The 25,094-nt window shown below is 42.6% G+C and overlaps 1 protein-coding gene across 4 annotated transcripts in view; it reads left to right on the forward strand.

Moving 5' to 3' along the window:
• LOC139418201 (adaptor related protein complex 2 subunit beta 1) overlaps window positions 1–25,094 on the forward strand; it is an 84,995-nt gene that overhangs the window by 11,360 nt on the left and 48,541 nt on the right. For all 4 annotated transcript variants that reach the window (XM_071167471.1, XM_071167470.1, XM_071167473.1 and 1 more), the window contains exons 8-14: window positions 1,638–1,758; window positions 4,937–5,032; window positions 5,239–5,354; window positions 5,548–5,713; window positions 6,504–6,602; window positions 6,720–6,979; window positions 7,180–7,375. In XM_071167471.1, coding sequence (XP_071023572.1) covers window positions 1,638–1,758; window positions 4,937–5,032; window positions 5,239–5,354; window positions 5,548–5,713; window positions 6,504–6,602; window positions 6,720–6,979; window positions 7,180–7,375 — 1,054 coding nt within the window. The remainder of the gene's footprint in view (window positions 1–1,637; window positions 1,759–4,936; window positions 5,033–5,238; window positions 5,355–5,547; window positions 5,714–6,503; window positions 6,603–6,719; window positions 6,980–7,179; window positions 7,376–25,094) is intronic.

The following is a 25,094-nucleotide window of genomic DNA, read 5'->3' on the forward strand; positions in this document are numbered from 1 at the left end:
TGTCACGTTAGCCATAAGGCATACGCCCCCGCCCCTCTTCTTACCAGAAAGATGTTTTTTTCTGTCTGCGCGATGCGTGGAGAAACCCGTTGGCTGCACCGCCTCGGATAGCGTCTCTCCAGTGAGCCACGTTTCCGTGAAGCAAAGAACGTTACAGTCTCTGATGTCCCTCTGGAATGCTACCCTTGCTCGGATTTCATCAACCTTGTTGTCAAGAGACTGGACATTGGCAAGAAGAATGCTAGGGAGTGGTGCACGGTGTGCCCGTCTCCGGAGTCTGACCAGAAGACCGCCTCGTTTCCCTCTTTTTCGGAGTCGTTTTTTTGGGTCGCTGCATGGGATCCGCTCCGTTGTCCTGTTTGTAAGGCAGAACACAGGATCCGCGTCTCGAAAAACATATTCTTGGTCGTACTGATGGTGAGTTGACGCTGATCTTATATTCAGTAGTTCTTCTCGACTGTATGTAATGAAACCTAAGATGACCTGGGGTACTAATGTAAGAAATAACACGTAAAAAAACAAAAAACTGCATAGTTTCCTAGGAACGCGAAGCGAGGCGGCTATCTCTGTCGGCGCCAGAAGTTGTGCACCAAGATACCGTGACGAGATCTTGAGGCCCATTCATCCGTTGCCATCACCTCATGTTTCAGCATGATAATACACAGCCCCATGTCGGAAGGATCTGTACACAATTCCTGGTAGCTGAAAATGTCCCAGTTCTTCCATGGCCTGAATATTCACCAGACATGTCACCCATTGAGCATGTTTGGGATGCTCTGGATCGGTTCCCACCAATATCCAGCAACTTCACACAGCCATTGAAGAGGAGTGGGACAACATTACACAGGCCACAATCAACAGCCTGATCAAATCGTATGTATTCAGAGATGTCACGCTGCATGACAGGTTTTCTGATCCACGCCCCCAACTTTTTTAAAGGTATCTGTGAACAACAGAAGCATATCTGTATTCCCAGTCTCGTGAAGTCCATAGATTAGGGCCTACTGATTTCCTTAGATGAACTGTAACTCAGTAAAATCTTAGAAATTGCTGCATATTGCGTTTTTCTATTTTTGTTCAGTGTATTTAAAAAAAATTGTTGGACATAAAAGACTAAAAACAACAGCAAATCAGATCTGTGATTTTAGTTTTGGAAATTTGTTCCTAAGTATTCCCACCCATAACAAATATATATATATATATATACTATATGTGATCATATACAAATGTAAGCAAGGTAAGAAATTATTATGTTTTAGTCAAATATTATATCTGTTTGGGCTTCTTGCAGTCAATTTGCAGTCTAGAAAGGATTTGTAATTATGTTCTGGCCTCCTGACCATCCACTCAAGAAAATATCATCCCGCAGCTGAATCTAGTTAATTATCCCTTGTTTTTATCCCTTTCTAAATGAATCCCTCAGTGATGTGGAATGTTTGATGTTAGATTAGACTGTTTAGGTACGATGTTTTGGCACCATGTTTTAGTTTGGTGCCATCCTCACTTCCTAGCCACTAGATGACAGAATTTCTCTTCCTATGTACCCTTCCCCTCTCTCAGCTCTGTGGGTTCAGATCAGGACCAGATGGATAGATAGATGTTCTGTTCCTATAATACATGCCATCTCTACTCTTTAGGCCTGAGATCCTTAAGCAGGAGATCAAGGTGTTCTTTGTCAAGTACAACGACCCCATCTACGTCAAACTGGAGAAACTGGACATCATGATTCGCCTGGCCTCCCAGGCCAACATAGCTCAGGTACCATTCATGGAACCCTATACCTCAGTCAATAGAACTCTACACTGAGTGTACAAAACATTAGGAACACCTTCCTAACATTGAGTTGCACCCCCTTATGCCTCAGAACAGCCTCAGTTTGTCAGGGCATTGACTCTACAAAGTGTCAAGCGTTCCACAGGGATGCTGGCCAATGTTGACGCCAGTGCTTCCCACAGTTGGCTGGATGTCCTTTGGATGGTGGATCATTCTTGATACTCGGGGGAAACTGTTGAGCGTGAAAAACCCAAAAGCGTTGCAGTTCTTGACACACTCAAACCAGTGTACCTGGCACCTACCAGGGTTCGTATTTTCATGAAAGCATGAAAACGTCATGGGATTTTTAAATGGTGTTTTTCCAGGCCTGGAAAAGTTTTGGAAAGTCATAAAATCTGAAATGTTGTGGCAGTCATGGAAATTTTGAATATTTTCTGTTAATGTAATGTATTTAGGCACAGTTAAATATTTTATCAATCAAATAGAATCAGCATATAGCACATAGCCCGGATCGGAATGTCACTAGTGCACTTGCATAGTGCAAGACGAGTGGGCCGTTGCTCAAGGACAGAGAGACAGTCAGACATCAGCAGGTAGGCCTATAAAATTAACTAGGTGGCCAATTCAAAATATATATTGTACCCTCTAGTTAACTGTTAAGCTATTTTTAGCATGTATTAATGTTTTCGTCATGTCCCCAAAAACTTTCCACCGACACTCGCGAATAAGGTCATACAAAGTTTATTTACTTTTTTGAACGATTTATATCGTGGCAGGGTAGCCTAGTGGTTAGAGAGTTTGACTAGTAAACGGAAGGTTGCAAGTTCAAACCCCCGAGCTGACAAGGTACAAATCTGTCGTTCTGCCCCTGAACAGGCAGTTCCTAGGCCCTCATTGAAAATAAGAATTTGTTCCTAACTGACTTGCCTAGTTAAATTAGTTGGGATTCGGTTCAATCAAAATATTAATTTGTGAATCGTGAACATTATTTTTAGGAATAAACATTAGATGCAACCTTTCTTTTGGATTATGTGGCTTCAAAGCTTGTTTTATAGATACTTCCAATTGATTTGAGCATCCAATAGATAATAGTCAGCCTGCAAAGTTAACAACTCTAATGTAGCTAAGATAATTATGACTAAACTAGAAAAGGTACATTTTCTGGCAATTTTTGTGCTTGCTTCAGCTGAATAAAAAGATTTGTAGCCTACAATATTAATTTGATCTTTGATATATTGAATGAGCAAATTATTTCAAAAGGCATAAAACTTATTTGTAATGTTGCAATGTTTTACATCAAGGGTGGTCAACCATCCTCCAGGAGAACTAATGGTTGTGCAGGTTTTTATTCCTGTCCCCCTCTAACAAATCACAGTTTAGAAATGAACTGCTCAACCAGACCTAATTAAAGGGCTTGATCAAGAGCCTGAACACCCAGTAGCTCTCCACACTGAGGGCTGACCACATGTGTTTCATACAGTTGCCTAGCAGGGGTTCTACTTTGTGGGGGGTTAAGTGCCTTGCTCAATGACAGGAGATGGTACATGGGATCAGAGAGCAGCCTCCCTGTGTCGATACCACACTTTTCTATACGTAAATAGGGATGCCACCAGTTGTTGGTCATGGAAATTTGGTGAAAGTCATGCAATTCCATCTGTCAAAATGTGCATGCTACTACCATTCAAAGGCACTTAAATATTTTATTGGCCATTCACCCTCTGAATGGCACACATACACAATCCATGTCTCAATTGTCTCAAAGCTTAAAAATCCTTATTTTCTCCCTTCATCTACACTGATTGAAGTGGATTTAACAAGTGACATCAATAAGGGATCATAGCTTTCACCTGTTTTCACCTGGTCAGTCAGTCATGGAAAGAGCAGGTGTTCCTAATGTTTTGTTCACTCAGTGTATTAGGGTGTTAATTTCTTATGATTTACTGTACATCATTATATACTTAGTCACTCTACACAGAAAACTATCATTGTACCATTTTGGTGAAGCTAGCTCAGTACTGTGTATGTGTAACGAATGTGAAACGGCTAGCTTAGTTAGCGGTGGTGCGCGCTAAATAGTGTTTCAATCGGTGACGTCACTTGCTCTGAGACCTTGAAGTAGTAGTTCCCCTTGCTCTGCAAGATCCGTGGCTTTTGTGGAGCGATGGGTAACGATGCTTTGTGGGTGACTGTTGTTGATGTGTGCAGAGGGTCCCTGGTTCGCGCCCGGGTATGGGCGAGGGAACGGTCTAAAGTTATACTGTTACATATGTTTGACTTATAATAATGGTATTGCCCCCCAGAAATATAACATTTTGTTAACATAACAACACGGCCCTCAGAAAGCATAGCATACTCTAACCCCGACTTGGATCCATCTGTTCAGCCGCACCTCTATATTGAAGACTAATTTCAACAGAAACGTTCATATCCCAATGCTTCACTCCTAATCAGTCTTATCTGGTGCTCTTAGCGGCTCCTGTCAGACGATGCCTTAATGAACACACGTTTTAGATAGCGGATGTGCTCGCTTCCTTCGCTGTGAAGAGCAGAGATAGCTGTCAGCGTGATTGACAGCTAAGGCAGGCTCGGACAATCTTGCTGTAAATTTGCCATTACAGTCCAGCAGAGAGACACTCCCTGGATAAACACCATCTCAAATCAAATTTTATTTGTCACATACACATGGTTAGCAGATGTTAATGCGAGTGTAGCGAAATGCTTGTGCTTCTAGTTCCGACAATGCAGTAATAACAAGTAATCTAACTAACAATTCCAAAACTACTGTCTTGTACACAGTGTAAGGGGATAAAGAATATGTACATAAGGATATATGAATGAGTGATGGTACAGAGCAGCATAGGCAAGATACAGTAGATGGTATCGAGTACAGTATGTACAAATGAGATGAGTATGTAAACAAAGTGGCATAGTTTAAAGTGGCTAGTGATACATGTATTACATAAGGATACGGTCGATGATATAGAGGGAGGCTTTGGTAGCTTCTCTGACTGGCCTTGGGTAGCTTACACTTGTGTGTGTACACAATTTTACTAACCTCAACCTTATCTCCTCAACCCATTTTCTTACAGTGTCAAGATGTTTGCATGTCCTCCCACCGTGTGTGTGTGATGTTTTTCACTCATATGCCCTGCTCTCTTCCCAGGTGTTGGCTGAGCTGAAGGAATATGCCACCGAGGTAGACGTTGACTTTGTGCGTAAGGCAGTGAGGGCCATCGGGCGCTGTGCCATCAAAGTGGAGGTTGGAATCTGAGACACCATCATAGACGGACACACAGAGGATCTCTGATCAATGTCTATCTGAACTTCAGATTTTATAGTTGTTCCAAAAAAGTGCCATCCAGTCCTATAAAGTTGTTTGAAGGAGTTTAAACGAGGTACTTTGGCCACTGTGAAAAAAACAGTTTTGGGTCAGTGTTGACTCTCTTCCTGTTGTCTCCTTTTTAGCAATCTGCTGAGCGCTGTGTTAGCACCCTGCTAGACCTCATCCAGACCAAGGTCAACTATGTGGTGCAGGAGGCCATCGTGGTCATCAGGGACATCTTCCGCAAATACCCCAACAAGTAGGTGTCCTTTTCCCTCCATCCCCAATAATAATCAATGAAGTTTGAGAATTTTTTCCTCATTCTTGTCTTTTGTTTTTCAGTAGGGGCTATACTGCCACTGTCTGTGTCTATACAAGACCTTTGTATATCCCCAGCCCCAGACAGACACTAGTTTATACCCTGACACTTTATACTTTCTCTCTCTGCTCAGGTATGAAAGCATCATCGCCACGCTGTGTGAGAACCTGGATTCTCTGGACGAGCCGGATGCGCGTGCCGCCATGATCTGGATCGTGGGCGAGTACGCTGAGAGGATCGACAACGCCGACGAGCTGCTGGAGAGCTTCCTGGAGGGCTTCCATGACGAGAGCACGCAGGTCAGTTGTCGCAGAGCGGAGCGCCCAGGTCAGTTGTCCCAGAGCGGAGCGCCCAGGTCAGTTGTCCCAGAGCGGAGCGCTCAGGTCATTGTCCCAGAGCAAACCACTCAGGTTAATTGTCCCAGAGCAGACCACGGCGGTCAGTTGTCCCAGAGCAGAGCGCCCAGGTCAGTTGTCCCGGAGCGGAGCGCCCAGGTCAGTTGTCCCGGAGCGGAGCGCCCAGGTCAGTTGTCCCGGAGCGGAGCGCCCAGGTCAGTTGTCCCGGAGCGGAGCGCCCAGGTCAGTTGTCCCGGAGCGGAGCGCCCAGGTCAGTTGTCCCGGAGCGGAGCGCCCAGGTCAGTTGTCCCAGAGCACTCGAGTCAGTTGTCCCAGAGCGGAGCGCCCAGGTTAGTTGAGGTCAGCAACCCTGCCCAGTTTCTAATCTACCTCTACCCCCAGGACACTTAATATAAATCTGCTGGTTTCATTTGACAATCTTAATGCCAGATTGCCTGGATGATGCGTTTGGGACTTTTACACCCTGACAGAAATTAAACTAGGGCAAAGACTGGGTTGGATATGGTTATAGCTCCACTTTGCCCTTGTCTGTAATTTCTGCTATATTGCTTTCATTAAAGTCAGCCTTTCATATCTACTACACATGTGCCTTAGGGATAGGTGCTAGGAGTTGATTTGGTCCAGCCCTTACAGTAATAACCTTTATTATCTGGGTTTGGCAGCCACTTTCACTATTTGAGCAGGTATGAGGTTGGGTCAGATCATTCACAGCCTTGGGGGTGTGTTGTTTCAGGTCCAGCTCACTCTTCTCACAGCCATCGTAAAGCTTTTCCTCAAGAAGCCCTCTGAGACTCAGGAGCTGGTGCAGCAGGTCCTCAGTCTGGCCACACAGGTGAGACACACACATACACACACCAACACGTCTCCCTCTTTTTTTTCAAACTGTCCCAAACTTAAACTCATCAATATCTATTCTCAACTGTGATTCTTCTCCCTTGTGTCCTCCTAGGACTCCGACAACCCTGATCTGCGTGACAGGGGTTACATCTACTGGCGCCTGCTGTCCACCGATCCGGTAACGGCCAAGGAGGTGGTCTTGTCCGAAAAGCCCCTGATCTCGGAGGAGACAGACCTGATTGAGCCCACCCTGCTGGACGAGCTCATTTGCCACATTGGCTCCCTAGCCTCCGTCTACCACAAGCCCCCCAACGCCTTCGTGGAGGGCAGCCATGGCATCCATCGCAAGCACCTGCCCATCCAGCACGGCAGGTGAGACACAGTTACCAGGAAGTTACTCAGTTACCAAAGTCCCAGAAGACACACTCACCTAACCCCCAAACAACACGTCCCTCTCCGTCTAGCACAACACATAGGCAATCATTGCTTACAAACAAATACCAAGATCTGCTCCCCCATATAACTTAAACAAAATATGAATTAAATACTGTATATCTGTGCCTGCCTCTCAGCATTGACACAGGCGAGAGCCCTGTGAGCGCAGGGCCAGCGGTCCCTATTGAACAGGCCCAGTCAGTCATCCCTTCCCAGGGAGACCTGCTGGGAGACCTGCTCAACCTGGACCTGGGTCCCCCCATCAATGTGCCCCAGGTCTCCTCCATGCAGATGGGCGCTGTCGACTTGCTGGGCGGAGGCCTCGACAGCCTGGTGAGTGAGAGATACACAACATACTCACGTAAAGGTTTATTTATCTCTGCTGGTATGGTTGGATTGTACATGTAGTCCATGAGGGATCAATAGGACAGCATTCTTCCTGATTGATGTTTTATTGTGCCATGAACAATGTGGAGAGTATGTCTCCTTTTAGCGTGGCTGTCAGTGTGCGTTCCCGGGTCTGAGTTGAGCTGAGGTGATGTAGGGGCTTCTGGCTGACACAGCGAGGGTAGTGTATGCTGAGCTCTGGCCATAGAGATCCACTATATCAGTGAGAAGCTGGTCTCCCTGTCCCTGATTGATCTGCCAGACACTGGTACAGAGAGGGAGACAGGGCAGGGGCGTCACGATGCAGCGTCACACTGATATCTCAATACAGCAGAGACACGAGGCGGAGGCTTGGCACGCCATGGTGGTACTGGCACGCACACAGCAAACCAAAGTTTGGTCCAAATGGTACAAGATAGTAGCATCTTGTCAGTTGCTAATATTATTGCACTGTCAAGATTGTTTTGGGCTTTATACAGATTACTTGTTTTGGGTGACAAGATGGTGCCTATTATTTAACATATCAGTTTTACTAAATGTCCTAGTTAGCCAGCTATAAAAAGCTAATTTCCATCCATGGTGTAACAATGTGATAATGATTTGAGTGTGGTTTGGCATGCAGGTCTTGTTTTGGGACTACTCTGGAACGAGCAGCTGCTTTTTAGGAAGCTTTATTAATGTCTTATGTTTTACGAAAACTTCCTCCTCTTGACAAAGTCATTATAGCTTTTTAATGATATTAGCTGGTGATTGTGTTCCCTAGCCTGAAGGGACAGCCGCAGCAGTTGTTCTACTCTACGGATAGGAAAGAAATGGTGTCAGACCGTCTACAGTCGTGGCCAAAAGTTTTGAGAATGACACATATTAATTTTCACAAAGTTTGCTGCTTCAGTGTCTTTAGATATTTTTGTCAGATGTTACTATGAAATACTGAAGTATAATTACAAGCATTTCATAAGTGTCAAAGGCTTTAATTGACAATTACATGAAGTTGATGCAAAGAGTCAATATTTGCAGTGTTGACCGTTCTTTTTCAAGACCTCTGCAATCCGCTCTGGCATACTGTCAATTAACTTCTGGGCCACATCCTGACTGATGGCAGCCCATTCTTGAATAATCAATGCTTGGAATTTGTCAGAATTTGTGGGGTTTTGTTTGTCCACCTGCCTCTTGAGGATTGACCACAAGTTCTCAATGGGATTAAGGTCTGGGGAGATTCCTGGCCATGGACCCAAAATATCAATGTTTTGTTCCCCGAGCCACTTGGTTATCACTTTTGCCTAATGGCAAGGTGCTGCATCATGCTGGAAAAGGCATTGTTCGTCACCAAACTGTTCCTGGATGTTTGGGAGAAGTTGCTCTTAGAGGATGTGTTGGTACCATTCTTTATTCATGGCTGTGTTCTTAGGCAAAATTGTGAGTGAGCCCACTCCCTTGGCTGAGAAGCAACCCCACACATGAATGGTCTCAGGATGCTTTACTGTTGGCATGACACAGGACTGATGGTAGCGCTCACCTTGTCTTGTCTGGACAAGCTTTTTTCCGGATGCCCCAAACAATCGGAAAGGGGATTCACCAGAGAAAATGACTTTACCCCAGTCCTGAGCAGTCCAATCCCTGTACCTTTTGCAGAATATCAGTCTGTCCCTGATGTTTTTTCCTGGAGAGAAGTGGCTTCTTTGCTGCCCTTCTTGACACCAGGCCATCCTCCAAAAGTCTTCGCCTCACTGTGCATGCAGATGCACTCACACCTGCCTGCTGCCATTCCTGAGCAAGCTCTGTACTGGTGGTGCCCCGGTCCCGCAGCTGAATCATCATTAGAAGACGGTCTTGGCGCTTGCTGGATTTTCTTGGGCGCCCTGAAGCCTTCTTCACAACAATTGAACCGCTCTCCTTGAAGTTCTTGATGATCCGATAAATGGCTGATTTAGGTGCAATCTTACTGGCAGCAATATCCTTGCCTGTGAAGCCCTTTTTGTGCAAAGCAATGATGACGGCATGTGTTTCCGTGCAGGTAACCATGGTTGACAGAGGAAGAACAATAATTCCAAGCACCACCCTCCTTTTGAAGCTTCCAGTCTGTTATTTGAACTCAATCAGCATGACAGAGTGATCTCCCGCCTTGTCCTCATCAACACTCACACCTGTGTTAACGAGAGAATCACTGACATGATGTCAGCTGGTCGTTTGTGGCAGGGCTGAAATGCAGTGGAAATGTTTTTCTGGGATTCAGTTAATTTGCATGGCAAAGAGGGACTTTGCAATTAATTGCATTTCATCTGATCACTCTTCATAACATTCTGGAGTATATGCAAATTGCCATCATACAAACTGAGGCAGCAGACTTTGTGAAAATTTATATTTGTGTCATTCTCAAAACTTTTAGCCACAACTGTACATACAAAATAGTGTTGTAGCTTGTAGTGTTGTAGCCACCAAAATGTTGTTCAGAAAGGAAACACCATGTATTAATTTAACCATTTATTAGAAAGTAAATTACAATACATTAGGTATTGGCATTCGTCTCTGCAGCAGCTTAAGGGTAGCTCATTGCCATAGCAATTAGGGGTGTGAATGATTAAACTAAATTAGAATATTTAACGTTAATAAAAAATCCCTTACCAAACAACTTTAAACAAACATTAAAATCACAGTGCACTACCACTAACAGATCCAGATCATTATCATAAATGGACAAATCTAAATTAAACAAATACCTAATGCAACAGTGCTGTAACGTTAGTAGATATGCATCTTTCAAATTATTTGCCACGAATATTAAGCGCTCTGCACATCATCGTGATTAAGTTTGAAAAATGACAGGCAGAAAGGCAAGCGACAGCAGCGAACAGCCTGCTCTTCCACGAGTCAGTACAGTAAAATTGAGTCTGCTAAGCTGCTGCGCTGTGCTTCTAGCTGACCCAACATTACAATGTAGCGATTGGTGCTTTGGAAATATGCTGGTACGAACTGACTGCTGGGAACATGTCTACAACTTCAACAGCAAGCTGTCAAATTTATGTAAATCTGTTGAGATTCAGCCTATGACTGCTGTATATAGAACTTCATTAACCCCCTTGCGGTTATACGCAATAGGACCACCATACGCAATAGGACCACCATACGCAATAGGACCACCATACGCAATAGGACCACCATACGCAATAGGACCACCATACGCAATAGGACCACCATACGCAATAGGACCACCATACGCAATAGGATCACCATACGCAATAGGATCACCATACGCAATAGGATCACCATATGCAATAGGATCACCATACGCAATAGGATCACCATAAGCAATTGGATGACCATAAGCAATAGGATCGCCATAAGCAATAGGATCACCATAAGCAATAGGACCATTTTATGCATTGTGAATTCACATGGAATTGTATGTATTGATCACCCACAGGAGAGAGTAGGTTCAGAAGGGGATTGGTGAATTGGCACTGAGGTGGGAAGTCCCTGCTCTGGATGTTAATTTGTTAGCTGACATTTTCAAGAGACTACACCTTCGATTGAGATAAAAACAATGTGTAAGCTCAACCATGAGGAATCATATTGTCCTAGATACACCACCTCACTCCAAAACTTTTTCCAAAGATTGGCACATTTGTCAATTGGCATTATCCAGGCCAGGGTAACTGTATTTGGGCGGGGAGTTCAGCGTAGCGAATTAGGGGTTGCGTCTTGCCTGCCGCATAGAGCGGGGCCTCATCGTGATAAGTGATTATTCCGGCTGTCTCGCTGTGTTCCTTATCCGTCTTGGGTGGCGCTCTCAGATTATAAAGGGTTTCCAATTAAATCTTAATTGGACAGTCATTAAAACTGCAGTGACTCCAATCCAAGTTGGAGGGTCCAATCTGGGACATATTACCGCTGTGCTGCTACACAATGTTTAAACCACTCTGCTGAGTAATTACAGTGGGGAGTGAAAGCTACTCTCTTGCCTCTTTGATCAGCCATTCTGCAGACCTGTAAGCCAATTCGGCCAATTAATGGAATCAATATGGGTTTTAATGAAAGGCAAAGAGCCCTGAACTGAAACAGCCCTCAGTAGTTAGTTTAGCACTGATAACGTCCAAGGGCTCTCTTCTCGCAGTCAGAGCTTGGGTTTAAATACTTCTATGAAGGATATTGTGGCTCCAGATTGAACACAGAGCAATAATAGTTTTATTTGCTATATATTTGTAAAATAGAAAATAAAAAAGCAGGCCTAAGCTTAATGTGGGGCGATTGGGGATGTAACAATTCACCGATATGATCGGTCCCTGTTCAAATGTTTAAGATATGAGTGCATCGGTCCGCGGGACCCCAAACGGATCCAAATGTAGCATGCTTCGGACACGAAATCTTTTCAAACGTAACAAATGCCGGTTCACACATTTTTCTTGCTCAAATGACTCTTGCTCTACCTTCTGAAAATACCTTATCTTTTGTGACAACTGTGTCCTCTCCTTCAGTGTCGAACTAAGCATGTATTTGTGTTGCCAGTCATTGATCTACAAGTCATTTTGCATGCCAAACAACCCCAGGCAATATCAGTAGCCTAGTCAAGCTTTGCATGCAGTACAGTGCCTTCAGAAAGTATTTACACCCCTTGACTTTTTCCACATTTTCCAAAGTTACAAAGTTGATAAAAAATATATTTAATTGTCATTTTTTTTGTCAACAATCTACATAAAATACTCTAATGCCAAAGTGGAAGAAATAAATGTATTAATGAAACATTAAACCCATACACTACCGTTCAAAAGTTTAGAGTCACTTATTAATTTCCTTATTTTTAAAGAAAAGCACATTTTTTGTCCATTAAAATAACATCAAATTGATCATAAATACAGTGTAGACATTGTTAATGTTGTAAATGACTATTGTAGCTGGAAACGGCAGTATCTTTTTTTATCTACATAGGCATACATACAGTGGGGCAAAAAAGTATTTAGTCAGCCTCCAATTGTGCAAGTTCTCCCACTTAAAAAGACGAGAGAGGCCTATGACAGACAAAATGAGAGAAAACAAATCCAGAAAATCACATTGTATGATTTTTTATGAATTTATTTGCAAATTATGGTGGAAAATAAGTATTTGGTCAATAACAAAAGTTTATCTCAATACTTTGTTATATACCCTTTGTTGGCAATGACAGAAGTCAAACGTTTTCTGTAAGTCTTCACAAGGTTTTCACACACTGTTGCTGTATTTTGGCCCATTCCTCCATGTAGATTTCCTCTAGAGCTGTGATGTTTTGGGGCTGTTGCTGGGCAACACAGACTTTCAACTCCCTCCAAAGATTTTCTATGGGCTTGAGATCTGGAGACTGGTTAGGCCACTCCAGGACCTTGAAATGCTTCTTACGAAGCCACTCCTTCGTTGCCCGGGCGGTGTGTTTGGGATCATTGTCATGCTGAAAGACCCAGCCACGTTTCATCTTCAATGCCCTTGCTGATGGAAGGAGGTTTTCACTCAAAATCTCACGATACATGGCCCCATTCATTCTTTCCTTTACACGGATCAGTCGTCCTGGTCCCTTTGCAGAAAAACAGCCCCAAAGCATGATGTTTCCACCCCCATGCTTCACAGTAGGTATGGTGTTCTTTGGATGCAACTCAGCATTCTTTGTCCTCCAAACACGACGAGTTGAGTTTTCACCAAAAAGTTATATTTTGGTTTCATCTGACCATATGACATTCTCCCAATCTTCTTCTGGATCATCCAAATGCTCTCTAGCAAACTTCAGATGGGCCTGGACATGTACTGGCTTAAGCAGGGGGACGCGTCTGGCACTGCAGGATTTGAGTCCCTGGCGGCGTAGTGTGTTACTGATGGTAGGCTTTGTTACTTTGGTCCCAGCTCTTTGCAGGTCATTCACTAGGTCCCCCCCGTGTGGTTCTGGGATTTTTGCTCACCGTTCTTGTGATCATTTTGACCCCACGTGGTGAGATCTTGCGTGGAGCCCCAGATCGAGGGAGATTATCAGTGGTCTTGTATGTCTTCCATTTCCTAATAATTGCTCCCACAGTTGATTTCTTCAAACCAAGCTGCTTACCTATTGCAGATTCAGTCTTCCCAGCCTGGTGCAGGTCTACAATTTTGTTTCTGGTGTCCCTTGACAGCTCTTTGATCTTGGCCATAGTGGAGTTTGGAGTGTGACTGTTTGAGGTTGAGGACAGGTGTCTTTTATACTGATAACAAGTTCAAACAGGTGCCATTAATACAGGTAACGAGTGGAGGACAGAGGAGCCTCTTAAAGAAGACGTTACAGGTCTGTGAGAGCCAGAAATCTTGCTTGTTTGTAGGTGACCAAATACTTATTTTCCACCATAATTTGCAAATAAATTCATTAAAAATCCTACAATGTGATTTTCTGGATTTCTGTTCCTCATTTTGTCTGTCATAGTTGAAGTGTACCTATGATGAAAATTACAGGCCTCTCTCATCTTTTTAAGTGGGAGAACTTGCACAATTGGTGGCTGACTAAATACTTTTTTGCCCCACTGTAGGTGTACAGAGGCCCATTATCAGCAACCATCGCTCTTGTGTTCCAATGGCACGTTGTGTTAGCCAATCCAAGTTCATTTTAAAAGGCTAATTGATCATTAGAAAACCCTTTTGCAATTATTTTAGCAATAAAACTGGCCTTCTTTAGACTAGTTGAGTATCTGGAGCATCAGCATTTGTGGGTTCGATTACAGGCTCTGTCAAGTTAGTTGTTGATCATTAATAGACAGCCATTTTCAACCCTTGCCATAGACTTTCAAGCTGATTTAAGTCAGAACTACTCAGTAACATTCAATGTCATCTTGGTAAGCAACTACAGTGTATATTTGCCCTTGTCTTTTAAGTTATTGTTCTGCTGAAAGGTGAATTCCTCTCCCAGTGTCTGTTGGAAAACAGACTGAACCAGGTTTTCCTCTAGGATTTTGCCTGTGCTTAGCTTTATTCCATTTATTTTTATCCTAACACTCCCTAGTCCTTGCCGATGACAAGCAAACCCATAACATGCAGCCACCACCATTCTTAGTACTCAGTGATGCGTTGTGTTGGATTTTCCCAGAACATAGCGCTTTGTATTCAGGACAAAAAGTTAATTCCTTTGTTACATTTTTTGCAGTATTACTTTAGTGCCTTATTGCAGACATAATGCGTGTTTTTGAATATTTTTTATTGTGTACAGGCTTACTACTTTTCACTCTGTCATTTATGTTCGTATTGTAGAGTAACTACAATGATGTTGCTCCACCCTAAGTTCTCCTATCACAATCATTAATCTAACTGTTTTAAAATTCCTCTCCAGCAAGTGATTTAGGAACGGCTCCTGTATCTTTGTAGTGACTGAATGTATTGATACACCATCCAAAGTGTAAAATGAATAACTACATCATGCTCAAAGAGTTAGGCACATTTTTACTTCTGAACGTATTTAGGCTTGCCATAACAAAAGGTTTAAATACTTATTGACTCAAGACATTTTAGCTTTAAATGTTTTATTAATTTGTAAACATTTCCAAAAATAGAATTCCGCTTTGACATTATGGGGTATTGTGTGTAAATTAGTTAGACCAAATCTAAATTTAATCAATTTTAAATTCAGCCTGTAACACCAAAAAATGTGGGAAAGGTCAAGAGGTGTGAATACTTTCTGAAGTCATCTTTAGGGTAAAGTTGACCATTTCATAACGAGGACAACAATACGTTTTTTTGCTACCTGTACTGTATGTTCAAAGTGAAAGTAAGAGCTCACTGCAAGTCAGTAAAAACTCTAAAACATTAGATTTCAACCCCGTCTCATATTCAAAAGTTTTTATATTTTTAAAAGATAATGATACATTACTAGCTCTCACACACTTTATCTACAAAAATTACATTAATTAGTGTGTGGGGGATGGTGATTTCAAATTAAGTGTGTGGGGGGGACAAAAGGCAAACATTTAATTTAGAATGGAAAATGAATGTGTCAATGCAACAAATGTTAGTCGAACCGAACCGCATTGCATCGATTCTTTCCTCTAATCAAACCGAATCGCATCAAATTGTTTCAAGCTAAACATATACTTTTCGTGTATCGTATCGGAGCCCATGTACCTGTACTGAATAAAAATATAAACGCAACATGTTACACTTCATAGAAGGAAATCAGTCAATTGAAAAATGTATTAGGCCCTAATCTATGTATTTCTAATGACTGGGCAGGGGCGCAGCCATGGGTGGGCCTGGGAGGGCATAGTCCCACCCACTTGCGAGCCAGGCCCAGCCAATCAGAATAGGTTTCCCCCCACAAAGGGCTTTATTACAGACATAACTACTCCTCAGAACCACCCCCCCAGGCGATTCTGCAGGTGAAGAAGCCGGATATGTAGGTCCTGGGCTGGCGTAGTTACACGTGGTCTGCAGTTGTGAGGCTGGTTGGACGTTCTGTCAAATTCTCTAAAAGGTAGTTGGAGGCGGCTTATGGTAGAGAAATAAGCAATGTAATTCTCTGGCAACAGCTCTGTTGGACATTCCTGTAGTCAGAAAGACAAAACTGTAGCCTTTTATTGTCCCCAGCGCAAAGTGCACCTGTGTAATGATCATGCTGTTTAATCAGCTTCTTTATGCCATACCTATCAGGTGGATGGATTATCTTGGCAAAAGAGAAATGCTCACTAACAGGGATGCAAACAATTTTGTGCAAAAAGTTTGAGAGAAATAAGCTTTTTGTGCGTATGAAACATTTCTGGGATCTTTTATTTCGCCTCATGAAAAATGGGAGTATCAAATACAACTTGCACTACTTCACCTGCAATCAAAATATATTATTCACGTCTGTCAAGTGTCTACTCTGAATTCCCATATGGGCTTGTTCCTCAAAATACACAGTTTTTGAATCACCAGCAAAATGCAGTGCAATGTCAAATGAGTCTTTCATTTCGACACTCATCGTTTTCTCTGTGTATTTACTACCCGGTTGTCATCTACACATTCTGTCGCAGCAAAAGCAATACTTTCTCCCTCCGAAACTGGGAGAGTGAGTAAGATTCCAATATTCTGAAGTAATTGTATTTAGGAGCGGCTGGGCACTCCTGGGGAATGGCAGGCTGCTCTCATTGGGGAAGTAGAATGGTATCAGGGAACTGCCTAGAATCTTGTTCACTACAATTTCCCCTTACACGGAATGACATATTCCCTCTAAGAGGTCCTAAACTCAGGAGGACCTCCTTTGGGAGTGACTTGAGTCATCATGGCTTTAGACATTTCTACTTGGACCCTTGAGGAAGCTAACCAATGAAATCATCATGGGCCAGATGTAAACAAATGGAGAGAAATTAGGATAGGCATATCCTATACGAGAGCTGGGTTTCATGGTAACTCATGAAGAACCACAAACCCTGGCCTTTATCGTAGTCATCAGGTGGAGATTGTATCCTTTCCCTACACCTCCAGTAACAGCCCTAGATCACTACCCTCTACACCAGATAACTAGCCTGTTCATGCTCATGTCATTCTGTTTTACAGCTTTCTGGGCCACTGTAAAAGGAACTCTGACAGTGGATTTAACATACAGTTGAAGTCTGAAGTTTACATACACTTAGGTTGGAGTCATTGAAACTCGTTTTTCAACCACTCCACAAATTTCTTGTTAATAAACTATCGTTTTGGCAAATCGGTTTGTTCATTTTTCCAACAATTGTTTACAGACAGATTATGTCAATTATAATTCACTGTATCACAATTCCAATGGGTCAAAGGTTTACATACACTAAGTTGACAGTGCCTTTTAAACAGCTTGGACAATTCCAGAAAATGATATCATGGCTTTAGAAGCTTCTGATAGGCTAATTGACATCATTTAAGTCAATTGGAGGTGTACCTGTGGATGTATTTCAAGGCCTACCTTCAAACTCGCACTGAGTTTCTCTTTGCTTGACAACATGAGAAAATCAAAAGAAATCAGCCAAGACCTCAGAAAAAAAGATCTCCACAAGTCTGGTTCATCCTTGGGAGCAATTTCCAAATGCTTGAAGGTATCACGTTCAACTGGTGCACTTCACAAAACAGATGGCATCATGAGGTAGGAAAATTATGTGGATATATTGAAGCAACATCTCAAGACATCAGTCAGGAAGTTAAAGCTTGGTCGCAAATGGGTCTTCCAAATGGACAAAGTATTCTTCCAAAGTTGTGGAAACATGGCTTAAGGACAACAAAGTCAAGGTATTGGAGTGGCCAACAAAGCCCTGACCTCAATCCTATAGAAAATATGTGGGCAGAACTGAAAAAGCATGTGCGATCAAGGAGGCCTACAAACCTGACTAAGTTACACCAGCTCTGTCAGGAGGAATGGGCCAAAATTCACCCAACTTATTGTGGGAAGCTTGTAGAAGGCTACCCAAAACGTTTGACCAAAGTTAAACAATATAAAGGCAATGCTACCGAATACTAATTGAGTGTATGTAAACTTCTGACCCACTGGGAATGTTCTGCCCACAATGTGACATTTCACATTCTTAAAATTAAGTGGTGATCCTAACGGACCTAAGACAAGGAATCTTTACTAGGATTAAATGTCAGGAATTGTGAAAAACTGAGTTTAAATGTATTTGGCTAAGGTGTATGTAAACTTCCGACTTCAACTGTATATACGCTACTTCACAGGACGGTTGATTTAACAAATGTGCCACTTCACAGGACATGACTCCTGTCCACTGTAGGGTTGCAAAACGTCGGAAACTTTCCTGTAAATTTCTGGAATTTTTCAAGAAATTTTCCATGGGAAGTTAAGGCTGGGAATTTGGGGAATTTTGCATAAATTCATCAAAAAAGTTAGCTTATAACAGTGAACCATTTTTGTGGGATACACATAAGGCAATTCTAGGTCTTGTGGCATATTTTTGTTAAACTATCCCCAATTAAATGGAATTGCAAACCTCTGCATGTACAGTGCATTCTTCCACCACATATGTAGTGCACTCTTCCATCACATGTACAGCTGATTCTCAAGATCTTGCACACCAATGAGATGCTGTTGAGCCCACACTACTACACTGTCTGAGCCAAGGACTACATGCTTTCTGGTAAGTTTTGATAACAATACTGGGTGGAGTGAATATATTTTATATGACATACATTATTTTTTGTTAACTAGTAAATCCTAGTAGCCTACAGCAAAGTGTGTTTAATCATTTCTAACTTGTTAACACTTTCTGCTAGTTAGTTTTTGCTACCATGTGGGTTTTGGCTTGCCTGAGCCTGCTAACTGAGGAGTGTTAATTCACCTGTTTCCATATGTTTCATTTAAAAACATATATCTTACAAAGACATTGTTTCATCTAACTGCTTAACTATTTATATGTACATGGAATTGTCTTTATTATTTTACTATTTTTATTTTATTTATCTTTACAGGAAAATGCCAGGGGCACTATCTGATGTGTGGAGACATTTCACTGCAGCTAATGTAGAAGGAAAAGCTGTGTACATTTGCAAATACTGTGCCAAGAAATATGTGAATGCAACAAAGATGCAGAATCATCTGGCCAAGTGCATAAAGTTCCCTCAGCGCTCACAACAAGCTACCTCTGACAAAAGTCCCTCTACTTTTATTCAAGGTGAAAATGATGAATCAGACACCTTATCGATAGCAACAGCTCATGGTCCTCCTGGAATCAGAAGTGTTTTTGACTCAATGGAGGACGTAGTCAGAGAAATGCTGATGAAAGTCTTGCTCGAGCTGTGTTCAGCAACTGGTTCACCTCTGATGCTCACAGGCAATGTGTATTGGAAGAGATTTCTGAATGTTCTTCGCCCAGCATACACCCCTCCAACCAGACATGCTTTATTTACTCATTTGCTGGATGCAGAGTTCAACAGATTTCAATTGAAGGTCAAGCAAATCATAGGGAAAGCAGTCTGAATAGCAATCATCTTTGATGGGTGGTCGAATGTTCATGGGCAAGGAATAATTTACTACATCATCTCCACCCTCAACCAGTATTCTACAAGAGCACAGACACAAGGGACAACAGACACACCGGTCTCTACATTGCAGATGAGCTGAAGGCAGTCATCAATGACCTTGGACCACAGAAGGTATTTGCACTGGTGACAGACAATGCTGCGAATATGAAGGCTGCTTGGTCTAAAGTGGAGGAGTCCTACCCTCACATCACACCCATTGGCTGTGCTGCTCATGCATTGAATCTGCTCCATTTCCTTGGCTCTCTACAAGAGAGCCAATGAAATGGTTATGTATGTGAAGGGTCATCAAGGTATAGCAGTAATCTACCTCACCAAGCAAAGTGAGACGAATAAGAGCACCACATTGAAGCTGCCCAGCAACACCTGTTGGGGTGGTGTTGTCATCATGTTTGACAGTCTCCTGGAGGGGAAGGAGTCTCTAAAAGAAATGACCATATCACAGTCTGCCGATATGGACAGCCCCATCAAGAGGATCCTCCTGGATGATGTATTTTGGGAGAAAGTTGTAAGCAGCCTGAAACTCCTGAAACCTATAGCAGTAGCCATTGCACGGATTGAGGGAGACAATGCTATCCTGTCTGATGTTCAGACTCTGCTTGCAGATGTAAAAGAAGAAATCCTTACTGCTCTGCCCACTTCACTGTTGCTCCAAGCAGAGGAAACTGCAGTTCTGAAATGCATCAAAAAGCGTGAAGCCTTCTGCCTAAAGCCCATGTTGGACCCCAAGTATGCTGGCAAGAGCATCCTGTCTGGTGCAGAGATCAACAAGGCCTATGGTGTTATCACTACTGTGTCTCGCCACCTTGGCCTGGATGAGGGCAAGGTTTTTGGTAGTCTGGCGAAATACACTTCCAAGCAAAGGCTTTGGGATGGAGATGCAATGTGGCAGTTGTGCCAACATATCTCATCAGCCACCTGGTGGAAGGGACTTTGTGGATCTGAGGCTCTTTCCCCTGTTGCCTCCATCATCCTCCAAATCCCACCAACATCAGCCACCTCAGAGCGCAACTGGTCCTTGTTTGGGAACACACACACCCAAGCACGCAACAGGCTGACTGACCACATACAAGGGTTGAAAAATTGGTGGCCATCCGGGCAAATATGAGGCTTTTTGAGCCTGATAACAAGCCATCCTCAACAAGGTTGGAAAGTGACAGTGAAGATGAGGCCTCAGAGTCTGATGTTAAAGAGGTGGACATTGAGGAGGTCCAGGGAGAAGACATTGAAGCCTGAGAGGAGGACAACCAAAGCTTTAGTTTCCAGACTATCATTTTCATATGTTGAAAATGTTTTTGGGAGATGCAATGGATCATTGGGGATCATTCAATATTCCCTTTCTTTTGTTGTTCAGTGAAATCATCCCATGTGAAGAGTCCACTCATTTAATTCAAGATCAATTCGTAACTAAATTGTTTTTTATTTCTATTGGATTTATTTAATAATTTGAAATTATATCTACTTATGATAAGGTGAAAGGTTTATTTTTATATTTCCATATATGGTATATATATCCCATGCAGAAAACATCTACATTTAAATGGTATTCATATGAATTTGCATATATTTCCGTTAATTCCCATGGAAAGTTTTCACCTCTGAATATTCCCCCAAATGTGCAACCCTAGTCCAGTGGTATTAAAGTGTAGTGGTATTGAAGTGTAGTCCAGTTGTATGACAGTGGTATTGATACACTCAATTCAGACCATTTTATACATCCAAGTCAGGTTTGGGATTATGCAGCACCCTGCCTTTTAAGTGTTACCTCCCCATTGCCCATGCCATATAAATAGAATCTCATTCTTGTTCTGTGGCCCATATCTTTGAACATGCTTCCATACCCACTGCAGACAGACCGTGTTACTAGTGGTTTGAGGCTGCATTGACAGACAAGCTAGACAATGGCATGCTGTCATTAGAAGGGCAAAATGGAGGAAGGATTAAGGCGACAGAAAGGGCTGAGTCAGCACCCTGAGTCTTAATATTAAAGCTGACCTTCTGGATGAGGAGAATGAGCCAGATTAACTTGACAAGCATTCAAAGTCCCGTGTGCTATCAGTTTTTCAATGCACATTGACTGGGTTCTTCTCTTTAAGATACCCTATCGCTCCACTATTTCTGGTTACAAAAATTCTAATAGTTCGCTTAAGTATAGTGTAGAGAATCATTGTACCATCTACACCACTGTGAAATACAGTATCTTTTCCATAACGAAAAATATTGTATTTTCAGCTGTTTGAAGCTGGTGTACAAAAATGAAAATAAAAGACATAAAAACTCAACTTAAGAATGGGAAGCACAGAAGTAGCGCAACTAGAACAGATTTACCACTTCTTAGACTTGCTTTCAATGAGAGTGACACATCTATAACACACATTTCTATGTGAATTTGGTCGGGTTGCCCAAAAAGTTACTTATTGGAACTTTAAAGCTGCCATTATTAGACCCCTCCAAGACTGAATTACATATTGAATCAGGCTTTTCAATGAAAACTCCATTTCTCTTGAGGTGACACCCACTGAAATTGTGAAGGACTAACCTATACGTTTGTCTCCCAATACAAATTAAATGTGACAGTTAAAGGAAAAATCCACTCAAAACTACTAATTCCTTCACTTGGCAGTGTTAAATAACACTAATATGTGAGAACAATATTTGTTGTGAACAAATATTTCATTTTGGCGTAATAAGGTTTGTAGCAACATGGAAAATCATTGTGGAAATCTGTTGCAGCTCAAGTTGACTACAACATCCACAGTGCAATGCTCCCTCTATGGGCGGGCTGGTTGGCTAGGTAGGTAGGTAGCTACACACAGTAATACCAAAGACAATATCAGCATGTAACGTAACTAGTTAGTGCAGTTTGTTTAGGCGATTTTACAGCTATCAATTAATAGTCTACAATCTCATGTTCAACCTGCAGATCGATGTGCCTCAGGGTGGAGTCTAACATTCACAACAGCATATATACTTTTGAGGAGATGTGAAACATTGCCCATGCTACGGCAATGGGCCGTGCGCTGCATTCTGGGCGGTTCTGGGACAAGGAGTGCTCTCCATCAAGGAGTGAATGGGAGTCTATTGGGCAATAGCTCAAAAACCCAACATTAGCACGAATTTAGTCAACAAGAAGTACAACATTACACATTTTTCCAAGATGTGAGATAATTAACTTGCTATCTGTATTATCATATAGCTTTGTAATCATGACATTACTTACTTTTGAGGAAAATAGGCACGTTTCTCTTCATAAACACTGACTTTGAGAAGGGATTGCGTGACAATTAGCCTAGCAATCGTGTGACGCAGCATGGCAATGTGAATGCTTCTGGGTGGGGTGTTATACTTTTCTTCATTCATTCGATTCCTATCTCCTTTCCATAATATCTCTGGCAACGGCACCTAACAATGCACCCTGGACTAAAGAGGCAGACAAATAGGAAACGTTTGCTAGACCCTCTGTTAAATTACACATTCCTCGGGGTAGGAGTTATCGCAAAAATATGATCGATGGCTCATTCGATAGAAGACATCCTCCCGAGTTATGACATCAGCCAGTATTGAAATCTGACATGTATGATAGACGTGTTCGCCATCTAAAAGTCATATTCCTATTAACTTCCAGTGTAGTGAGAGCGACTTTATCACGGTGCTACGTCATACCAGACGGATTTCTGCCTGTTTTAACGCCAATAACTCAGATACACATGAAAACATAACTTTTTTTTTTCTTACTTTTTTTTCTCACCTTTATTTAGCAGGTAGGCCAGTTGAGAACAAGTTCTCATTTACAACTCCGACCTGGCCAAGATGAAACAAAGCAGTGTGACAAAAACAATAACAGAGTTACACATTAACAACCATACAGTCAATTACATAATAGAAAAAAAATCAATGTACAGTGTGTGCAAATGTAGAAGAGTAGGGAGGTAAGGCAATAAATAGGCCATAGAGGCAAAATAATTACAATTTAGTATTAACACTGGAGTGATAGATGTGCAGATGATGATGTGCAAGTAGAGATACTGGGGTGCAAAAGAGCAAGAGAATAAGTAACAATATGGGGATGAGGTAGTTGGGTGTGCTATTTACAGATTGGCTGTGTACAGGTACAGTGAGCTGCTCTGACAGCTGATGCTTAAAGTTAGTGAGGGAGATAGACCCCAGCTTCAGTGATTTTTGCAAAAGACTTATAGATGACCTAGAGCCAGTGGGTTTGGTGACGAATATGTTGTGAGGGCCAGCCAACGAGAGCATACAGGTCACAGTGGTGGGTAGTATATGGGGCTTTGGTGACAAAACGGATGGCACTGTGATCGACTACATCCAGTTTGCTGAGTAGAGTGTTGGAGGCTATTTTTTAAATGACATCGCCGAAGTCAATGATCAGTAAGATAGTTCGTTTTACAAGGGTATGTTTGGCAGCATGAGTGAAGGAGGCTTTGTTGTGAAATAGGAAGCCAATTCTAGATTTAATTTTGGATTGGAGTTCATGTGAGTCTGGAAAGAGAGTTTACAGTCTAACCAGACACCTAGGTATGTAGTTGTATGTAGTTGTCCACATATTCTAAGTCAGAACCGTCCAGAGTAGTGATGCTAGTTGGGCAGGAGGGTGCGGGCATTAATCGGTTTAAGAGCATGCACTTAGTTTTACTGGCATTTTAAAGCAGTTGGAGGCCACGGAAGGAGTGTTGTATGGAATTTAAGCTTGTTTGGAGGTTTGTTAACACAGTGTCCAAAGAAGGGCCAGGTGTATACAGAATGGTGTCGTCTGCGTAGAGGTGGATAAGAGAATCACCAGCAGCAAGAGAGACATCATTGATATATACAGAGAAAAGATTTGTCCCGGAGAATTGAACCCTGTGGCACCCCCATAGAGACTGCCAGAGGTCCGGACAACAGGCCCTCCGATTTGACACACTGAACTCTATCTGAGAAGTAGTTGGTGAACCAGGCGAGGCAGTCATTTGAGAAGCCAAGGCTATTGAGTCTGCCGATAAGAATGTGGTGATTGACAGAGTCGAAAGCCTTGGCCAGGTCGATGAAGACGGCTGCACAGTACTGTCTTTTATCGATGGCGGTTATGATATTGTTTAGGACCTTGAGCGTGGCTGAGGTGCACCCATGACCAGCTCGGAAACCAGATTGCATAGCGGAGAAGGTAAGGTGGGATTCGAAATGGTCGGTGATCTGTTTGTTAATTTGGCTTTCAAAGATTTTAGAAAGGCAGGGCAGGATGGATTTAGGTCTATAACAGTTTGGGTCTAGAGTGTCTCCCCCTTTGAAGAGGAGGATGACCGCGGCAGCTTTCCAATCTTTGGGGATCTCAGATGACACGAAGGAGAGGTTGAGTAGCCTGGTAATAGGGATTGCAACAATTTTGGCGGATAATTTTAGAAAGAGAGGGTCCAGATTGTCTAATCCAGCTGATTTGTTGGGATCCAGATTTTGCAGCTCTTTTAAAACATCAGCTGTCTGGATTTGGGTGAAGGAGAAGCGGGGGGAGGTGCTTGGGCAAGTTGCTGCAGGGGGTGCTGAGATGTTGGTAGAGGTAGCCAGGTGGAAAGCATGGCCAGCCGTAGAAAAATGCTTATTGAAATTCTCGATTATCGTAGATTTTTCGGCGGTGACCGTGTTTCCTATCCTCAGTGCAGTGGGCAGCTGGGAGGAGGTGCTCTTATTCTCCATGGACTTTACAGTG

This window comes from Oncorhynchus clarkii, chromosome 10, assembly GCF_045791955.1.
Source record: "Oncorhynchus clarkii lewisi isolate Uvic-CL-2024 chromosome 10, UVic_Ocla_1.0, whole genome shotgun sequence".
Lineage (NCBI taxonomy): Eukaryota > Metazoa > Chordata > Actinopteri > Salmoniformes > Salmonidae > Oncorhynchus > Oncorhynchus clarkii.